Source organism: Durotheca rogersii (assembly GCF_024521655.1).
Source record: "Durotheca rogersii strain YMJ 92031201 chromosome Unknown GGS23scaffold_28, whole genome shotgun sequence".
Taxonomy (NCBI): Eukaryota; Fungi; Ascomycota; class Sordariomycetes; order Xylariales; family Xylariaceae; genus Durotheca; species Durotheca rogersii.
The window spans coordinates 270,510-291,192 of NW_026251259.1; the positions used below are offsets into that span (position 1 = coordinate 270,510).

The 20,683-nt window shown below is 54.0% G+C and overlaps 6 protein-coding genes and 1 non-coding gene across 7 annotated transcripts; 4 read left to right on the forward strand and 3 right to left on the reverse strand.

Annotated features, from left to right (window-relative positions):
• The first annotated feature begins 591 nt into the window (after positions 1-591).
• On the forward strand, positions 592-1,319 carry GGS23DRAFT_583892 (uncharacterized protein). The gene is made up of 2 exons (XM_051517297.1): positions 592-1,235; positions 1,297-1,319. Exon 1 carries the CDS (start codon positions 774-776, stop codon positions 1,200-1,202), a length of 429 nt encoding a protein of 142 aa, XP_051368551.1. The 5' UTR covers positions 592-773; the 3' UTR covers positions 1,203-1,235; positions 1,297-1,319.
• A 180-nt stretch (positions 1,320-1,499) lies between these two features.
• On the reverse strand, positions 1,500-3,318 carry GGS23DRAFT_263955 (U3 small nucleolar RNA-associated protein 6-domain-containing protein). Its single transcript, XM_051512378.1, has 2 exons — positions 1,751-3,318; positions 1,500-1,657 (listed from the first exon to the last, which is right to left on the reverse strand). The coding sequence occupies exon 1, from the start codon at positions 3,047-3,049 to the stop codon at positions 1,793-1,795; it is 1,257 nt and encodes a 418-aa protein (XP_051368552.1). The 5' UTR covers positions 3,050-3,318; the 3' UTR covers positions 1,500-1,657; positions 1,751-1,792.
• Positions 3,319-3,438: 120 nt separating this feature from the next.
• Positions 3,439-7,945, forward strand: GGS23DRAFT_614657 (Frag1/DRAM/Sfk1 family-domain-containing protein). Its single transcript, XM_051520667.1, has 5 exons — positions 3,439-3,892; positions 3,968-4,135; positions 4,228-4,560; positions 4,617-4,743; positions 5,217-7,945. The coding sequence occupies exons 1-5, from the start codon at positions 3,802-3,804 to the stop codon at positions 7,399-7,401; spliced, it is 2,904 nt and encodes a 967-aa protein (XP_051368553.1). The 5' UTR covers positions 3,439-3,801; the 3' UTR covers positions 7,402-7,945.
• Positions 7,946-8,022: 77 nt separating this feature from the next.
• On the forward strand, positions 8,023-9,995 carry GGS23DRAFT_583900 (glycoside hydrolase family 76 protein). Its single transcript, XM_051517298.1, has one exon. The coding sequence runs from the start codon at positions 8,580-8,582 to the stop codon at positions 9,684-9,686; it is 1,107 nt and encodes a 368-aa protein (XP_051368554.1). The 5' UTR covers positions 8,023-8,579; the 3' UTR covers positions 9,687-9,995.
• Positions 9,996-11,415: 1,420 nt separating this feature from the next.
• Positions 11,416-11,507, forward strand: GGS23DRAFT_t80. The gene has a single exon. It is a non-coding gene; the product is annotated as a tRNA-Glu (tRNA).
• On the reverse strand, positions 11,416-13,337 carry GGS23DRAFT_583902 (nuclear pore complex assembly-domain-containing protein). Its single transcript, XM_051517299.1, has 3 exons — positions 13,302-13,337; positions 12,765-13,236; positions 11,416-12,677 (listed from the first exon to the last, which is right to left on the reverse strand). Exons 2-3 carry the CDS (start codon positions 12,916-12,918, stop codon positions 11,914-11,916), a joined length of 918 nt encoding a protein of 305 aa, XP_051368555.1. The 5' UTR covers positions 12,919-13,236; positions 13,302-13,337; the 3' UTR covers positions 11,416-11,913.
• Positions 13,338-19,335: 5,998 nt separating this feature from the next.
• Positions 19,336-20,124, reverse strand: GGS23DRAFT_607271 (ribosomal protein; the record flags this gene model as incomplete). Its single annotated transcript, XM_051520022.1, has 4 exons — positions 19,336-19,441; positions 19,593-19,695; positions 19,883-20,010; positions 20,102-20,124. 4 exons carry the CDS (start codon positions 20,122-20,124, stop codon positions 19,336-19,338), a joined length of 360 nt encoding a protein of 119 aa, XP_051368556.1.
• Positions 20,125-20,683: the final 559 nt, after the last annotated feature.

The following is a 20,683-nucleotide window of genomic DNA, read 5'->3' on the forward strand; positions in this document are numbered from 1 at the left end:
CGAATATTGACGGATGATCCCTGTCTTCCAACTTTGCCGAAGAGACATATTACCTAGCATTAGCACCGTCTTCCCGCTCCTCTTCCGCCCCTCCTCCTCAATACACCTCCAGTGGCGCCGACGGTGATCTCCCATCCTTTATTGGAGTCCAAGTAGGTTGACGGGATCCACCATATTGCAAGCGGCGGCTATGTTTATACCTACCGTACGCACTTATCCGTCGCGTGGGGATGCTCTCTAAGGGGTGGGCTGCCATGATAAAGGTACGCGTCCGAAGCAGGCTGCATCGGCTTAAGGTAGGTATAGGTATTATCAAATGCGCTCTTTCGGTATTTCGTCACCGCCCCAGGCTGCTTAGACACGACCTGCGGAATTCCTCAAGCTAGCGTGAGACAATAAGAAACGCCTCCGTCGCGATAGAAGGAAATCAGCATGCTAGGCGCTTATCCACTGCCTACGACCGACATAATGAGGTAGGTATGTAGGCATCTTCGGTGCATGCAGAACCTAGAGACAATAGGTAGGCCCAAGCTGGATCGTCGTGGGTGCATGTACCTATAGGCTGGTGCCTTAGAATTATCCAGACACGTGACGTGTTAATGAGTTTTTATGTAGCAGAAGTACCTCTAGTAATTGATAGAACCTAGCAAGAGGACGCCTCAGTGCCTACCTCCTACCTATACCTAACTTGCTAGTACCACACCAAGAACTGGAGACGCGTTTTCGTTGCTATACCTATCGATACGACGAAAGCCTCGACAACCCAGATCGCAATGCCCAAGAGGAAAGCAACCCAGGTGGAGGTGGAGCCGGATAGGACGGGTTTGAGAAGATCGACGCGTCAAAAACCATCTGCGCCAGATCCGACGGTAGTATCCGAAACTAACGCGCTCCGACCCTCCCAGTCGCGGAAACAGCGAGCTCTCAAAGCCGCCAGAGCCCCGGATGAAGATGGATTTCGAAATGCGCCTCCAGTAAGAAACCCAAGAGGCGATACCGAGAATCCCACCCGGTCTGCCGCAACATCGCGACCTGAAGCGGGTGGGACGCCTACCGATTCGGAGAGGTCATACTGGCTCATGAAGGCCGAGCCCGAGACCAGACTCGAGAACGGCGTCGACGTGAGATTCTCTATCGACGATTTAAGAGCGCGAGAAGAGCCCGAGCCGTGGGATGGTAAGATTGCTTCCTGTCTAATGTGAACTAGGCTGGCTGGCCAGCCGGGTGTGTCCCCTGTTTGTTCTATAGCCTGGTCTATCAAGATGTTTGTGTCATAGTCTAACAAACCCATCCTAGGCATTCGCAATTACGCCGCTCGTAATAACCTCCGGGCTATGAAGAAGGGCGACGTGGCCCTCTTCTATCACTCGAACTGCAAGGACCCAGGCATCGTGGGTACAATGGAGATTGTACAAGAACACTCGCCAGACTGTAAGTGCTCGGTGTTTGCGCCTAACCCCCCCTGCATCTCCCTAACTGCAGCTTAGTGTCGGCGCACGACCCGAAGGCACCATATTATGACCCATCTTCGAAACTCGAAAATCCTAAATGGAGCGTCGTGCATGTCAAGTTTCGTACCAAGTTCAGCCAGCCGATCGGGTTGAAGGAACTTCGTGAGATGGGTCACGCGGGACAGCCGCTCGAGAACATGCAATTGCTAAAACAGAGCCGGCTTAGTGTGAGCCGCGTAAGCTCTGAAGAGTTCGAGCATATAATAAGCATAGCGAGACAGCGTGGTGGTGAGGCTAACTAACGCGCCAGCCATTCTGGACGGTGCTAGAGGGTGTTTTGGCTATCCTCCTGCACCGCCCGCTATTCCTGCGCCCATGGTAAAGAGTAGGCTTCCTTGGGGCTTAGGCAGAGTCCGAAGAGTGTGCTCGAGAACCGTCCGGATACCTGGGTCAAAGTCTTGAGAGGCAAGGATTGGTCCTATCCATGATCTCACTTTCTCTGCTAACAAAGGCTGGCTTGTACTTGTAGGAAGGGATGATTTGAGTCGGCTGAGCGCTTCTCGTAGTGCTTCTGGGTACGATGGTGTGCTGATGCCGATGTTGATAAACGGCTGTCGGAATTGGCAGAAGGAAGTTGATGGGTTGTGGGGATCGATCTCGGTCATACCGTCGAGAACGTGCTGGATAAGCCTGGCCTGAGCCGAAACGGTGTGAAACGTAGCGAAGAGATCAAAGAATTGTTCCCCTGTAGCGGCCTTGAAAAAGGGTTGCTTCTTACAAATGTCGAAGATGGCCACGGGGATAGCCCCGTCCAATGCAGGGTTACCCCGCAATTTTTTCGCCATGTCTTCGTCGAACACCTTTTTCTCGGCCGGCTCTCTTGGGTCCGGGGCAACCAGTCGGCCGTTCTCGTCAACATCGTCGTCGCTTTCCTCTCCAGGAAATTGTATTTCATCATCGCTTTTCTCGGCCTGCTCCTCGAGCGCTTTTTCGGCGCCGCCCTTCTTTTCCCTCCTCGCATCCATCCGCTCCAGCCATTCCATTTCACACCTGGCATATTCCAGCATGATCGTAGCGTCTCGAGTGCAAAATCTGGCGCCGCGCATGAAAAAGTTTCTCGCGGCCTGCATGTCGCCGTGTTGTGCCGCCCTCCTACCTGCCAACACCCAGAGCTCCGGCTTCGTCGGATGCATCCTTAATGCCCTGCTCATGGTCTTGCGATACCGTTTGGTGGCATTCAGACCTTGAGCATAAGCTAGATACTCCTTCCAAAGCTCAACGCTCCCGGGATGCCTGCCCACAGCTCGATCCAGTATCGCGAATATCCTTCCTTCGCCCGTGTGCCTGGACGAGGTGCGAATCTGCAGCCTACGGCAGCGTTTTGCGCGTAGCGCCTCCAGAGACTTTTCCCAGGCGGCATAATTTAGCCAGTCGCTCGGCTTGTTTCCAGGAGAGAGTACAAGGTGTTCGAAATCGGTGCGTTTCCGTACGAGAGAGCGGATCTCGTCACTAGTGAATATGGACTTGGCTTCGAATTCGCGGAGTTGCGGGACTGCGCGCTCGAGATAGAACCGAGCTTTCTCAGGAACACCTGCCATGCTTAGTGCTCCTCTCGACCGGAGGATGCTCGGAGTGGCTGGGCTCGAATTGGCCTACTCGATTCGGGGTCGGTACCGCGGTCTCGCGATGTTAAAGATAGGCAGACCTGCGTAGAAAAGTTTCAAGCAGAGCCGAGAGAAAAAAGCCTAATGGCTTATGTAATATGTACCTGTATCTAGGATAAGGTAAGTACCTCCGTATCCGTTGTAGAGGTACCTTAGGTACCTAGGTACGTCAAGGTTAGGTATGCACCCGGCGTGTATACAGGTATACTATGGACTATAGGCGTACCTACCTACCTCCTGTATGTAGGTAGATACCTAAACTTATAGGAGGTCCCGCCGCCGCCGCAGGAGTAAGCACGTGATACAACTATAGAACGTTAGGTGTTTACGTACCCGGCCATAAGTCGCCTCAGTCGATCTGTATCTGTCCCACCGTCACTGAGTGGCCGGATGGCCGGATATAGATGAACTGAGCACACCCACGCAACGCCACACCTTGCTCCCTGTCCTCACCAAAGTGCCCGGTGATAAAAGCTAACCTGGGGAACTACTTGGCCTACTTACCGTGGGTGCCTACCCCTTCCCTTCTCCGATGTCCCCTCCTACCGCCTGGGTAGCTGTCCGCTATTCTTCATTCTTCTCTACTCGCAACACCACCCTACTGGCGACTTGATTTGCATGCACTCGACTTTCACATGGGCTAGTTGGCACCATTGTTTCGGACTCGAGACTCCATCGCCTCCGCCATGTCTAAGTACAAAGACAAGGAGGGCGGGAACGAGGTGGCCTCAATAAATGCGAAATGGGTATCGTGGGCGCATACCGTCTTTGCATACAGTTGGTCATTCCCTATGCCAGCCATTAGAGTTGAAGCCTAGAGCGATGCCTTTGCTGATCGATGGCCACTCGCAGCTGCCTTTCTGAGCGCGCTCTTCGTCGGTATACGCCTTCACTATCACAAGATCGTCCAGAACGAATTCCATGGATATCCTGACGAGTGGTTCCCCTCCGTCTCCGCTACCATCGGTGACCGATACCCGGAACGGTCGTTTTTCATGATATTCATAGCGTTAACTTCGGGTATGTTCTGCTTATTTATCGCGGCGCGAGGAGTACGAGGCTACCAGATCCTCCTAAGTGGTACCCCGTGCTGATCCGGCGATGGTCTACAGGTCCTAGGTTCGCGCTCGTGACTCTTTGGTATCTCCTGGCGGCGCGGCCCGGGAAGGCCCTTCCCAAGTTTGTTGCCGGTGTTGGTCTCTTCAGGACCCTGACTTGTGCCGGCTGGACTTATGTGACTTCGACCGATGACCACGACCGGCATGATATTTTCATGATTTCGTACCTTGTGGCCACCATCCCTTGGACTGCCGGTTGCATCGCGCTCAGCTCTCCAAATACGATTTCCATCAGGTACAGAAAGTACCTAGCTGGCGCCTTTTTTGGCGCCATACCTCCCATGGTCTATTTCTATATTCAACACAAAGTCCACCGCGTCGCAGGAGGTCAGTCTGAGCACGCTCCACATCTGGCGAGGATTTCCCGCGCTCACTATTCGCAGCCTATACCGTCTATTCGTTCTTCGAGTGGTCCTTAGTTCTATTCGATGTCGCATTTGACGCCGTCACCGCTCTCGACTTCGAAAAATTCGAGATTGTAGTCAGGGATGTAAAAGGCGCGAGCAAGGGGTACGTACGATGGCTTCCCAAGTAAACTCGACGTGATGTGCATACTCGCTCGGGCTGGCTGTGACCTCAGACTTACTCTCGGGTCTGAATACCGCGCTCTAAGTAACCGATCGTATCGACCAACGTGGTCACCCCTCATCCTAGTTTCACGGCAGTTGAATATGCCGTTTTCGGGACTAAACGGAGGCGTCACGGCCCTCGGCGGCCGAATTCCCCGAAGAACGACCTACGCGGGGCGAGAACGATGCTTAGGGGCGCGGATGTGCCGTAAAGTGCAAGTTCCTGGTTCTATGATTTGCGATTGTGAGAAACTGAGGTCTTGCCCGATTCGAAGCTGTAGGCCGTCGTTTAGCTGTCTCTTATATTAAATACTAGACTCAGAACGCAGGTCAAAGTCAGTCCGAGCGAGTTCGATACGAGTATGCGGCATATTCGTCGATGTGTTACAATATGATTCTGACTGAGCTTCGCAGAGCTGACATGTTCACCCAATCGGCTGCTGCCTCCGAGAAGCGAAAGGAAAGGGGAAAGGCCATACCCGGAGCATTTAATGGTAAACTGCCTTGGTTTGAGATCTTCGACACAGTCGCTGAGGTCTACCACGGCTTCGTATTCTGGTCAGCACTTACGGGGCTGGGCGTGGTTATCTGGTATTTCCCACTTTGGCACATGGGCATCTCGGGCTACGAAGCGTTTGTCATGTCGACGATCTCGCCTCTCATTCTAGGCATCAAGCCATTCCGCTCTCTAGTTACCCACAATTTGCGCGCCTCTCATCTACTATCGCTTGCCGGACTCCTTGCCTGGCAGGTCAAAGACCCGGCGCGCAGGCTTTTCACGGTGGGATTTGGCGTTGCGATGTCGTGCCTATCCTGGGCAGCCACTCTCTCCTCCGAATCAGTCCATCGAGCACGGCTCGAGTCGAAAATATCGGCATGGATTATTGGCCTGGTCATGTCTTCCGCCGCCAAATTCGCCTGGCAAACCAATAATCCTATCTGGCCGATTATGCACGCTGCCAACGGCGGTTATAACGGGACCGGATTGGCTTTGGCGTTTCTGGCAGTGCTGAGGTTCACTCGCAAGGCGCCGTTGAATACCGGGGCTATTCATGGTGGTAAGCGGGAAGGCTCATCGCTCTTGGCCGCTCTAGGCATCGGCGGCCTCTTCTTCGGTCTACATTCACTTCTCTCCGACACAAGTACTATGATCCTATGGGTATGGGAAGGCTACCCAGTGCGCGGCCCTCTTTGTACTATTCATGGTTGGTTGACCCTGGCTGCGATGACGGGAGGATTGCTGGCGGGGATTCGCGCACCGAAACTGGTAAGCACATGGCCGGCATATGGTCTGGGCTGTACCGGGGTGGCCATCCTTACGCTTTACCACAACTGGCTCGGGTACGTCGGTGCTCTGACTACGGCTTTCTACCTGACTGCCATTGCCTCGCCCGTAATAACTGCGGCTTCTAGAGGGTGCCCCGCGACAACATTCGGCCTCGGATTTTTCATCTACAACTTGATGGTTTTGTTTCATGTTTGGGTTGTTGCCTATGCCTTCGTCCCTGGCGGGCCTCTCGTCCGCGAGCATACAGATTGGATTATGATCACGATGATGCTTTTCATCGGTGCTGGCGTCCTCAATGTGACGTCGACGAGTTCCCGTCGCCAGGAGCCCCGCGAACGACCTTCTCGGCCGCAGCACCGGAAGTATCACGCCTGGGCGCTCGGTGTCATCAATGTCCTTTTCCTTGGCGTAGCGTTCCGTCGTTTCCCAACCAACGACTACAAGCCTTACCACGAAGACTCGAGGCTGATCACGGCTGGAATCTGGACCATCCACTTCTCTCTGGATAACGATATGTGGTCCTCCGAGTACCGGATGCGTAATTTGATTCGAGAACTCGAGATCGACGTTGTTGGCTTGTTGGAGTCCGACCTACAGCGTATTATCATGGGGAATAGAGACACGACTCAATTTCTCGCCGAGGACTTGGGAATGTATGTCGACTACGGCCCGGGCCCTAATAAGCATACATGGGGCGCGGCGCTCCTCTCTAAGTTCCCGATTATGAACTCGACGCACCACCTCCTTCCATCTCCTGTAGGTGAGCTAGCCCCAGCCATCCATGCGACGCTGGACGTTTACGGGGAGCTAGTCGACGTCTTCGTTTTTCATTCCGGGCAGGAAGAGGACCGCGAAGACCGTCGACTTCAGGCCGAGTATCTCTCCAAGTTGATGGGCACTTCGCCGAGGCCATCGATACTGCTATCCTACCTCGTTACTAGGCCTCTTCGAGGCAACTACAACACGTACGTTTCCAAGACGTCGGGTATGCACGATGTAGACCCTAGAGACTGGGATCGTTGGTGCGAATATATCTTGTACAAGCGCCTCCGGAGAGTCGGCTATGCGAGAGTTTCCAGAAGTACCATCACAGATACCGAACTGCAAGTCGCCAAATTTGTTGTGCCAACGACCAGCGCTGAGAAGGCCGATATCGCCGCTTTAGAAAGTAACTCGGAGGCTAGAAATCGCAAGGTGGGCGAACACGACGTCCCCGAGGATTGGAGATTTCCTACTATATTCAGGGGTAAGGGCGTCAGAGGGCATCGCTATCACGTATTTGATGGGCCCTTGTATTATAACTCGTCGTGAGTGGGTAATCAGCACGAGGATTGTATGATTTATGATCGGCAGCAAGTCGCATAGAGGAGGATTCTCTGCCGTCCAAGACACTAAAACACGTATATTCACTTTTCAACGCGCGGGCGGCCAGGAGCAGACGGTTCCCCCGCGAACATGACCCCGTCCCCGTCAGGCATTTCCGCCGTTCCCTTGGGTTCTTCTCCGATAATATGCCAACCCTACAGAGTCTCCCCGCCCAAAATGCCACCTGCCGTCTTCGTTGCTCTCTTCCCTTCCGATTGGCGCGATGTGTTTCGGCCACTGGCATACATCGACTGCAGCCGATATCCGATCATGACCTTTCATCTACGGCCAAAGTCCAAAACCCGGTATTTCGTGACACTACACTCTCTGGATTAGTAGCCTTCTCCCCGTTGGGGCCTGCATGGAGCGGCTATTGGGACGGGAAGCATGCATGTTTAAGGAGTGTCTAACAGGTAGGTAGTATTGCATACTAGACACACCCCCTTAACAACTGCTGGTACGTGCCGTTCGACGGTGACGTCGATGCAAGGGGTAATATTGATGTCGTGAGACCTCGCGCGCGCACGCCCCGACCTAAGCCTTCCTCACCCCCCCCCCCCCCCCCCCCTTTGTTTACCCCTATCTACGTTCCTGCGTTTGGAGTAAACATGTCAGCGCACGACTAGGAATGTTAACGAATTGCGGTCGTGACGATATCGTATTGGCTGCCAGCCACTCATTGCTCTAGCGCTACACGGCGTAGGGAAATACAACGGCAAACCTACGATCGGACGCCCAGGACAGGGGAGGTCGGGAGGCGTATGGCCATTTGCTATTTCAACAAGAGAAGAACCTCGGCTCACCCCAGGTATCCGGAAGGGATCTAGATCGAGTTGATCGACAGCGAGGGCCGTCCAAATGCCGAGAGCGTGCAGGCGCTGCAAAGTTGCATCGGGAAGAGAAGGGCCGAGACCACAGGAGAGACCTTGCCTGGCGCCTGAGGGCTTCTATAAAATTGACGTCAATCGCATGCCATCGCATGTTCTGAGCACTTCATCTAAGGCGAGGCGCCTGACGTATTGCCGCACGCGCTCTGCAAACTCCTCGTTACAAGAAGCCTGTCGAGTAGCTATAGCGAGGGCCGGTCCGAACCCCGCGCGTGTTGCTCTTCCGGACGCCTGAGGATGGCAGCGATGTTCTGGTGGGCAGTATGTTGCCTCGCGCTTATCCGTGCCGTAGCTCCGGCACCTATGGAACCGAGAGCTCCACCTTGCCCCGAAACAACTCGGGCAGCATTGGACGCCATGATGGCTCTCTACAACTATACAACAGGCCTTTGGGATCCTAACAATCCGGGGTCGTCGTGGTGGCAGAGCGGCGTCGCGCTATACACGCTCGTGAACTATATGATTCTAACCGGGGAGCGCGACTATCTCCCCCAGGCGCTCAATACCGTTGAAATCCAGCGCCAGCCGTTACCCTGGTGGCCGGACGGGGGCGGCGAGTTCCGCGCCGACAGCTCCGACGACACGGGGTGGTGGGCGCTTGCGCTGGTGAGCCTATACGAGCTCACGGGGGACAGCCAGTACCTCGAAATCGCCAAGCTCGACGAGGAGTACATGTACTGGTACTGGAACACCACGACGTGCCGTGGAGGGCTCATCTGGGATATCCGGACACGGACCTACCACAACGCGATCAGTAACGAGCTGTACCTGGAGCTGACGGCGAAACTCCACAACCTCATCCCCGGCGACTCTGTCTATCTCGAGCGCAGCCTGCAGGAGTGGGATTGGTTCAGCAGGAGCGGCATGATTAACGGCGAGAACTTAATCAACGATGGGCTGACGAGGGACGACGCGTGCGTCAACAACGGGGACTCTATCTGGACCTACAACCAGGGCGTGATCCTGGGCGGGCTGGTCGAGCTCTGGCGCGCGACGGGCGACGTATCGTACCTGGAGACGGCGCAGCGGACCGCCAACGCGGTGCTGGCCAGCGAATCGCTCGTGCGGAACGGCACGCTGACGGAGGATCCGTGCCGCACGATCGAGGAGTGCGAGCCCAACGGCACCGCCTTCAAGGGCATCTTCGTCCGCGAGCTGGCGAAGCTCAACCGAGTGCTCGCCGGCCGCCCGTACAGCGCCTTCATCGAGCAGAATGGGGCGACGGCGTATGCCTACGCGCGCAACGGGTCCGACTTCTACGGGTTCTTCTGGCAGGGCCCGTTCGACGCCGTGACGATCGGCACCCAGGCCGCCGCCGTGGACCTCCTGGTGGCCGCGTTGTGACGGCGACTCTAGTCTGCTCACTCATACTTGGCTGCCTACAGATCGCCCCAGGATCGGATCGCTCTCGTGGGCTTCCCCCCGCTTAAGGGGGAGATAAGGTTGGAGGCTGGGTTGAAGCTGTGCAGGCGGATGTTTACGATCCCTGATATATATATCTCACCTCTTTATACGCTTGTCTATATCTGCTGTAGATACATATACAGTTACATGAGCCCGGGACCAAATCTCTGTGGCGCGGATGGGGCGATATCGTCTCGGATAAGTGCTACCATAGACGTATTTTTTCTAGAATATACACTCGCCGCCTAAGTTTGCATAGCGTCTACTGCGTCTTTGATTCAATAACTGCTTATGACGGGCGTATCTCCTATTCGGCGTTGTGGTAGGATTCAATAGCTCAGTAAGGCAGTTCCAGCGTGCTTGCTTCCCAACCACGCTGCGAGAAGCCGCACGAAACGAGGTACGAATTTATGACGAGTTTCGTGGTCTTCGGGATAAATAAGATAGGTATATTGAGATGAGATCGAAACCTTCAACCTGCCCTGAGATATAACGCCGCTCGCGCCCTTGTTGATCTCTGCCTGGGCATGGCCCCCGCCAGTTTTTGGTTGACAGAGGTCTATGCTCTGTGGAGCGTGATTCGTAACCTTTAGCTTTGGAATAGTCTAGTGTTCTGCCGTTTGGTTCTGATGTCTTTTCTATTTTATTTCATACGGTGGCCCCATCTCCGCTTCGCCACCTTCTGAAACTGCGATGTGTCTGTGTTTCTAGGAGGTGTATCACGAAGAATATTGGGTTTACATCTTAGGCTTACCGATGACTCCCTAGCGGTTCCACTAGATATGGTAGGAAGAGTATGGGATCAACCTAAGCTAATCCTTGAGCGAAAATTGGCCTCTGTGGAATGTATGTATGATCCGTTGGCCGGATGGCCGCACCTGATGACAGCGAGAGCTCATATGGATTCACTGTTGCTATCCCTCCTCTGGGTGTCTTCTCCTTCTCCTAACCATCAAGGAACTGAAGCGAATGATCATCACTACCGTAATCGCCTTTACACGGATCATGCTAAAGTTGTAGTCTATCATAATACAGATGACTATTCGCTCAGCACTGGGGACATTCACATACTCTTAAGGAGACGGGCCAGTAAGGATAGCCATCTTCTTTGCTCTCTTACGTTGAATTGAACCCGCAGGTAGGCGACATCCGTTTGCAAGCCTAGGAATAGGATACCTAGCTGGTTGGAAAGTTCTTCCTAATCCATCTACAAGGCCCGAATGCAAATTCTCAAGAAAAGTAACGCCTTCCAGGCTAGGATTTCCTGAATATGAATCAATAGGCCACACAGCAGACTAACTGACCCTGACCCTGGCCGGTTACCGTTGCTTCTTTTCTAAGCTTCTTTTCTAAACTTGATCGCTTTTTCACATTGTAGGGTTTAATCAAGCAGGTGGGTATTCATGTGTGAATCTCGAGACAATCGACTTCTGTTGCTGCTGTGTGTCTCAAAGCGCTTGCCTAAATCATGTCTATTCCATAAGCGGCGACAACAAAAATGAAGAGAGCCCTAAACCACAGGGTGAGGTTGAAGATGAGATACATAATTCGGGCCTCACAGGGGCCGTTGGCGCCTTGTTCTACCCTGGCCTAGCTCAACCTTCAGTAAAAACTCATCCGTCTTGGTGGGCAACCGCTATAAGCGACGCTAAACAGAACAACATCATAATCCGAATTGGTGTAGTGGCTAACATTTGACGCTCTCATGGAAATAACGCCGTCTGAACCGTCAAGCCCGGGGTTCGATTCCCCGATTCGGAGTGCTCTTTTTGGAGTTTCCGTCTCAACAAAACGCCTTCTGCAATTATGGGCATTTTGCTATGTTCTCATGCGGAGAGTTAGCTTCGAGTGACATCTTTTGTATGGCCTCGACATTTTGCATTTGCGCATTGTATGAATGACGATAAACTATAGGCCGGTTTGTTTTCCTAATGAAGAGGCTTGCATCTTAGGCGTCTCCTACGATTTGCAGACTGGGACAAGTATAAGTCAAGGTAGGCCTATGGTCAATGGCACGCCGTTTCTACCGATTTCTGTTTTGCAATATGGACTCTCCACCAATTTCAGATGCACGTGGGGTAGCTACCCCCCTAACGCCATACAATAACCTAACCAGAACCCCAACGCCAGCGCTATGCAATTCCGTTCACCATCAGATGTAGGAAAGTCAAGCCAGGGAGCGTCCTCCGCTTCCCGTCTTGAAACCCTCGAGGACAACTGCCCAAGTGCCCGCGTCGCTTCCATACCCAACTTGGCCCGTGGCGATTTTGCGCATAAGGAGGGTGTCCTTAGCCCCTGGGAGTCGTTTCCCTTCGCCCTGTTCCAAGCACTCCCTGAACCACTGCTCCTCCTGAGCATCGAAAGGCAAGCTGGTCAACTCAAATGCCCTCTCGGCCGACGCGCTACTAGGGGAAGCTTTTAGTACGGATAGGATGAGGCGCTGGAATAGCTGGCGGCGCATGACATCGGCGTGGGATCGGGAGAACTGGAAGGCATCGGGGACGCTGGATTGCGCTAGGGCGTCGAATAGGTGTTCCAATGCCGAAGATGACTGGATGACGGGTTGGACGGTGTGATAATACGCAAGAGCGAGGCTGAAGTCGCTGTGCTTGGCCTGACGGACGAGGACGGTGAGAATGTCGTCAACAAAGTCGGGCTGGAGCGACGGGTGGGCGAGATGTTCGAGGGCGATGTCGAACTTCTGGGCGTCCATGTACCATAGGCCCTTCATGAAGATCTGGTACCTGGGTGGCAAGCCGGAGTGTTCGGCGTAGGATTGGGCTTGGCTGTCGCCTCTCCGGTCGTCGAGGTCGAGGAGGAGATAGTATATGATTGCGAGCTTATGGTGAAGGGCGACGTCCTGGCTGTCGTAGACGTAGTTGTAGAGCTGCCGAAGGGAGGCTTCGTTCTTGGGGGGGTAATGGCTGACAGCTAGACGGGCATAGTTCGGTGAGTACGGTCATAGCGAAGACAGGCGAGTGTGATGGGGAGACGTCAACAAGGCCACGGGCACGTTACCTTTGGAAAGATTGAGCGCCCTCAACACTCGGTCAATAAACAAGGAACCTTCGAGGCTCCGACGGCAAACCTCCAACTGTTGGACGAAGACGCGGTTGTAAGGAAAGGGCTCCAGGGAGCCGAATATGTGGTCGAACTGCGAAAGGTTGTTCATGGTGACAGCGGGCGTTCAAGGCAATTGGAGCGCTGCTTAGCTTTGAGATTTGGATTTCTGTAGGCAATGCCCAATAACGATAGTGTTTCTCACGACAGAGAGCGGTTTGGTGCTAGTATGCGGATTGGGAAGAGAGAGTAGGGATGGATAGGCTGTGTTTTTACCTTTGGTACATCAAGATACAGATAGGTCCAGTACCTACACCTAGGAGGTACACAAGGTATGCGTGACTTCGTTATGCGCCGGGAGTTCACCGGATAAATAGGTAGACACGGCAAGTTATGCTGATGCGCGTCATTCCCAGATGCGACGCGCTATCTGCCTTTAGGTAAGCTGCCCGAGTTCGTACCTGCATAACTTGTAGGTACCTGGTATCTACTCACCTAGCCTGGGGAGGGGGTACTTAGGTACCTACCTGTGAAGGGCATAAATCAAAATTCTGGTGGGGGAAGTAGAGTGATGTTTATGTTTACTTTCATCAGCGCCGCAACCCGGTACTTCGTAATCCCATCCTGTATCCATCTCTCCTGCATCCGTCTGCCATTCCTCCCTGCCCTAAGAGCCTAGAGGGCTAGACATACATAACGCGCGGAACAGCTAGCGGCCGCGCTGACGATCCGGATGAGACACACGATAAACGCGATTCGTACGATAACGACTTGCCCATCCGGATGGGATAGACCACGGAGCCCGGACCTAGAAATACGACATAGTCATTCATCTGCTTCGACTAAAATATAGCCTTTCCCCTCTTTTCTCTCTGTCTCGCCCTCTCCCCCTCCGTGCTCCTGCCCACGCCACGCCGTTTAGACAGACGCGCCAGAAAAATACTGCGATGTCCACAAGACCAACCCGTCGCGCCGCGGCGAGACGCCAGGCCATTATCGAGTCCGATGACGAAGACGACGTTGTCGCAGATACCACCAAGAAGCAAGAGGATGATAGCGAGGATGAATTCGCTCCCGAGACTTCCACCGCCAGGTCTACGCGCCGCCAAACCCAGAGCAGGAGAAAATCCGCTATTCCTGCCACCCCGCGCACCGGTCGTCCTAGGAAGAGCGTAAGCATCGCCCCAGAGCCGTCCAGAGAGCCCTCCGCGGGGCCAAGCGAGATAGCCGACCCCGATCAATCGTCTGCTACTGTCCTCGGCCCGGAATCTTCTACCAAGAAACCCCAGCCGAGAAAGCGGAAGAGTGCTGCGCCGCGCAAAGTCAGTAAAGAGGACACGCCCGACAGCCAGCCTCCCATACCTGTGCCCACTCCGACGCGCCCTGAAGAGCCACCTGAGCCTCGTGACTCGCCTCTGTCCGATGTCACCAACCAAAGCATCAATGAGCGCCCCCAGTCCGCAGACGAGACCATCACCCAGGTCAAGCCGATTCGACCGTTGGATACTATACTGGAAAAGCCCATGGATATCGTTCTAAAGTCGCGCAAGATGGCAGCACCTGTTGTCGAGGATACCGGGCCCAAGCCTCGTATAGTCATCACCCATCTGATCTTGACCAACTTTAAGAGTTACGCCGGGCGGCAGGAGGTTGGGCCGTTCCACCCGTCGTTTTCCTCGGTGGTAGGGCCGAACGGTTCTGGGAAATCCAACGTGATCGACTCGCTACTTTTCGTCTTTGGATTTAGAGCAAGTAAGATGCGACAGGGCAAGATCTCAGCCTTGATCCACAACTCCGCTGCCCACCCGAACCTCGACCACTGTGAAGTGGCGGTTCATTTCCAGGAAGTCATGGACCTGGTTAGTAGGATGCAACAGACTGCTTACGAACACAGCCGATTCGCTGACTATATATCTATCTCTAGCCCGGTGGCGGAACCGAAATCATCCCCAACTCCCAGATTATCATCTCCCGAAGAGCGTTCAAGAATAACTCGAGCAAGTACTATATAAATGACCGCGAGTCTAATTTCACTACTGTGACCACACTGCTCCGCGATCGAGGGGTCGATCTCGACCACAAACGTTTCCTTATCCTGCAGGGTGAAGTCGAGTCGATTGCTCAGATGAAACCCAAAGCTGGGAACGAACACGAAGATGGCCTCTTGGAGTACCTCGAAGACATCATCGGCACTTCCAAGTATAAGACGCCCATTGAGGAGGCCGCAGCGGAGGTGGAAACCCTCAACGAGATCTGCATGGAGAAGAGCGGGCGTGTCCAGCACGTCGAGAAAGAGAAAAACAGTCTCGAGGACAAGAAAAACAAAGCTCTGGCATACATCCGAGATGAGAACGACTTAACGCTCAAGCAGTCCGCTCTCTACCAACTCTATATCAGCGAGTGCAACAACAACGTGAGCGTTACCGAAGAGGCCATTAACCAAATGCAGGCCCAGCTTGACGCCGAGCTTGAAAAGCACCAGGGCAGCGAGCAGGTCATCAAGCAACTACAGAAGGCCTTTGGAAAGGGTTCAAAAGAGTTTGAGTCTCAGGAGAAACATGTCCAGGCCCTCGTCAAGGAAGCTGCCAAGTTTGAGCAAGAAAGGGTGAAGTTCGACGAGAAACGGAAATTTTTGACGGATAAGCAGAAGAAGCTGGAGAAGACGATTGCCACGGCCGAGAAGTCGGCATCAGACGCCGAGGAGACTATCGAGCAGTGCACTGAAGAAATAGCCTCGCGCGCCGAAGAGATTGTAGCTCTGGAACAGCAGGTACAACAGGAGGAAGCCGAACTTGCGGCTATCCGAGACAGCCTGAAAGGCAAGACGCAAGTGTTCTCCGACCAGATTGCTGTTAAGCAAAAGTCTCTTGATCCCTGGAAGGACAAGATTAATCAGAAGCAGTCCGCTATCGCCGTCGCGGAGTCTGAACTGGCTATCCTTGAAGAGAAGGCCAATGCTGGTGCAGTCGCCCTTGAGGAGATGCAGGCCCGGATTGCTAATATCGAAGAGAGCCGGACCGCAAAGCTGGCCGAGTTGAAGGAGCGTCAGGTGGAGAAAGCAAAACTGGAGAAAGAGGCGAAGAAGATCGAAGCCGAGCTTGAGGATCTAGCCAAGATGGAGCCTAACGCCCGTGCCAAGGTGTCGAATGCCAGGCAAAAGGCCGAAGAGGCGAGATCTAACCTCTCTCAAAATCAGAATCGTGGTAATGTTCTTACCGCGTTAATGCGGATGAAAGAATCGGGAAGAATCGACGGTTTTCACGGCCGTCTCGGCAATCTGGGCACCATCGACGAGAAATATGATGTCGCCATCTCGACAGCCTGCGGTGCGCTCGACAACTTTGTTACTGATACCGTCGACGCTGGCCAGCAATGTATCGAATATCTACGGAAGACCAACCTTGGACGAGGCAACTTTATGTGTCTGGATAAGCTCCGCGTACGGGATCTGCAGCCCATACAGACTCCCGAGAATGCGCCACGCCTATTCGACCTGATCAGAGCCAAAGAGGACAAGTTCCGACCTGCATTCTATCACGCCTTGCAGGATACATTAGTCGCGACAGACCTTGCCCAGGCGAACCGGATCGCCTATGGCGCCAAGAGATGGCGAGTGGTCACGCTCGACGGAGAGCTCATCGATAAGAGCGGCACGATGTCTGGAGGCGGAAGCACCGTCAAGAAGGGTCTGATGTCCAGCAAACTCGTGGCTGACACGACTAAGGAGAGAGTCGCCAAGCTGGAGAGCGACCGCGACTCTATCGAGCAGAAATTCCAGGAGTTCCAAGACCACCAACGAGAACTCGAGACTCGTCTCAGGTACCTAAAAGACCAGATTCCGCAACTGGATACCAAGATGCAGAAGATCGGCCTCGAGGTGCAAAGCGCCGAGAAGAACCTGGTAGATGCCCAGCGGCGCGTCAAAGAGCTGAGCAGGGAACACCAACCGTCGGAGTCCGACGACAATAGAGTAGCTGCTCTACGGAAGGAGGTTGCCAAACTGAACAAGGAGATATCAAAATTGCACACTGAGACAGAGGATGTGGAAGCCGAAATCAAGGAGCTGCAAGACAAAATTATGGAAGTGGGCGGTGAGAAACTCCGAGCTCAGCGTATCAAGGTCGATGCTCTCAAGGAGGAGATTTCTTCCCACAACGAAGAGACCTCCAATGCCGAAGTGAAGAAGGCCAAGGCAGAAAAGTCAAAGGTGAAGCTCGAAAAAGACCACGCCAAGGCCACCAGGGAGCTGGAGGCTGCGATACGCGATCTCGAGAACCTCGAAGAAGAAGTTGAGCACCAGGGAAGCAAGTCTGAGTCCTTGAATGCCCGAGTCGAAGAGGCTGAAGCGGAACTGGCGGATACAAAGAAGGGATTATCTACGCTCAAGGCCGAATTGGATGAGAAGACTTCGGAGCTCAACGAGACCCGCGCGGTCGAGATCGAGATGCGCAATAAGCTAGAAGAGAACCAAAAGATACTCCTCGAAAACCAGAAGCGCCTCCGTTACTGGGATGAGAAGCTGAGCAAGCTAGCTCTACAGAACGTCAGCGACCTCGAAGGCCCGTCGCCAGTCAGGCAGCCAACCGACAAGGGCCGCGCTCCCGTGGAGCGTGGAGAGCAGGATGGGCGGGAGGAAGTAGAAGAGGAGGAGGAGAAGGATGAAGGTGAGGAAGAGGAGGAAGAGGAAGACGCGGAAGCTACTGTAGTAGCAGCAGCGGCAGCGGTGCAGGAACAGCCTGCAGAGCTGCCGCGATTCACAGAAGATGAACTGCAAGATATGGATAAAGAGACCTTGAAGGCCGAGATTGCTGCTCTCGAGGAGAAGACACAGAACGTCAACGTCGATGTCAGCGTCTTGTCAGAGTACCGTCGAAGAGTCGAGGAACATGCTGCCCGCTCGTCCGACCTAGCCACCGCTGTCCAGCAGCGTGACGCCGCCAAGAAACGATGCGATGACTTGCGGCGGCTCAGGTTGGAGGGCTTCATGGAGGGTTTCAGCACGATCTCCCTCAGACTGAAGGAGATGTACCAGATGATTACGATGGGCGGCAACGCCGAGTTAGAACTCGTCGACAGTCTCGATCCTTTCAGCGAGGGTATCCTGTTCTCGGTGATGCCGCCCAAAAAGAGCTGGAAGAACATCAGTAACCTCAGCGGTGGTGAGAAGACGCTGTCTAGTCTCGCGCTGGTCTTCGCCCTGCATCATTACAAGCCTACCCCGTTGTACGTCATGGACGAGATCGACGCCGCTCTGGATTTCAGGAATGTGAGTAAATTCTCTCTCTCGCTGGCGTTACGGTAGCGTGCCGCGGCATCGCATGTTTTGCTAACGATGCGGTCGTTCTTCAGGTGTCAATCGTGGCGAACTACATCCGGGAGCGCACCAAGAACGCGCAGTTCGTCGTCATCTCTCTGCGCAACAACATGTTCGAGCTCGCGGCTCGGCTGGTGGGCGTCTATAAGGTCAACCACATGACCAAGAGCGTGACCATCGAGAATCGCGACTTCATCAACCGCGCCGCCGCGGCACGGCCGCATCAGCATCCGCAGCACGGCGGCGCTACGCAGACCGTAACCTCGTGACCCCGTGGTGGGACAGGTTTACGATAGGGCAGATAGAGATGTTTCTATTTTGGTGTTAAGAGAGCAACCTCCAAGATATTCTGTGCGGGACGGATAACCGGTCGGCACAGCAGGCGAAGAGCCGGGGCAGTCGAGAGGTTGGCGGCACAATGCTGGTCGTGCTAATGACGATCGCTTGGGATTGGGTATATGAATCGCGTTACGAGGTCCGATGAGACGAGACGAAGATGAAATAAAACATCTCCTAGGAGGAGAGAGGCGGTATATATCCGGAAAGCTTTACGATTCTACTTGAAATATCATATTGAAGATCGCTCTCCTCAGCATAGACGCGTAATCCCGTCTGTGAATGGCAAGCTGAGGGCAAAGCAGTCAGTTTCGTCACCATGCCAGAGGCTGTCCTGTCTTTTTATAGTGCCCCAGGGACTTTTCAACCGAGCATGATGGGATCTGTATCTAGCCGGTCGTGAAGAGACATGGCTCTTAATCTGCTAGTTCTTCCGGAGTACCGAGGGTTGGAGGTTACCTAAAACGTAAGCGCTCATATTCTGCGACTTGTCGATATAGGCTTATATAGGTGGGTGGGGGTTTCCTACGTGACATCGAAGCATACCCTACCAGGCTTAGTCGTGTAGACATTCTTGGAGCATAGGATAACGGCACACACACGAGATAGGACAGGGCTGGAGTTTAGTGTATCGAGCGGTAGATACGAGCGTACAACGCCAGTGGTGTCATCGCGGATGGAGCAGTCAGAAGGTAAAACGGCGGCGACGCTGCAGAACATCATTCATCGTGGCAACATGACTCAATTCATGGTCATTATCTGAGAAACCCCTGCCGAAAACCGTTTTCATGCAAGTGAAGAAACCATTTCCGAGGACTAGACTCTTGTCTGCCCTGACATATCTTGCCCCCCCTCCTAAGACGCCGAAACCGAGAGCTTTTAAGCAGCCTTGGCAGTCTGAGTGGGAGTCACCTTCTTGCCATCCTTGTTGTACCGCACACGCGGCGGAGGAGCACGGTTGCGACGGCCCACTCGGGATCGGACACTGGGAATATTCTGTCAGCGGGTTTTGCTGCACGACGAAGGGGGGGGAGGGGAGAGGCGCGGGAATCGTTCGAGGTTCAACCAAGGCTCGTCTCAAGCACACACGCGGCTTAAGAGATAAGCGCGTAGTCGTTCCCGACGAGACGACGTACCGGACAATCTTGCCGTGGATGGCGCAAGAGACACAGTACTGCAGCTTGAGGTACATCTTGGGAACCGTATACTCGGCGAACACAGAGGCGTCCGAGATATCACCTGCGGGGAAACAAGACTAGTTAGCTCAACCGTGCTATTCCAAGCCGATACCCATCGAGCCGTCGAGCCCACGCGTCCGCATTCCACCTAGAATGATAGAGAGGGTGGGAAAGACGGCCGGGGGCCCAGAGGCGCAAGGGAGAATGGTTCATCGTAGGACGACGTGGACGACGCATTCAGAACATACGGATGGCGGCAGATTCGACCATGTTGCGGATGGTGAAGCGCTTTATGGCCTTATCCTTGGGAGTGCATCGCGAGCAGTTGCTGCAGCGGATGGGCTTGACGTGGCCGCGGCCCTTCTTGTTGCGGCCGCTGTGAAGAAAAGGAGTTAGCCTATTGTGGTTCGAGCGGGGAGGACTTCGCAATGAGAGGAGGAAAACCGCAAGAGGGACGGCAGGCATACTTGTTCTTTCTCTTCTTGACCATGGTTACGGTGTTGTGTTTTTGTGCTGGAGCTCTGCTGGCGGTGGGTGGTGAAGTGCTTTCGAAAGAGAGCGAGAGAAGAAGGGCGTGGCCTAGTTCTAGGAAGTTGGTGTCGAAGGGCCGGTATGGAGTTCTACTATGTACTTGGACGGGTATCTGGAGGGGGGCCAATGAAAAGGCCGAATCCCTTTTCGAGGGGCGTGAATTCGCACAGTTTCAACCAAAAATATAGAGTAGGCACGGCTTGGCTACGTACCAGGGCAACCCTTAGCGGAAACCCTATCACGTGAGAGCTTCCCGGCAATGTGCGCTTACCTAACCTGCATCCCCCACCACCAGCTGTGCCAGGTCGTACTTTTGCGCCGTCCCGACCTGAACTTTTTCCTGCTTTTCCCCTTCCTGCAAACCACCTCATCTTCAGGATTGCTTAGGACGGCAATAGCAATATTGTCTAGGTACGTGTGTCTGAACAGATCCCGAGCTCGACGTCGAGTCTCTTCCCTATGCCTCACTTCACCTCCAACACCACCGCCGCGGCCGTGCCAGTGGTGGTGCTTCCGTG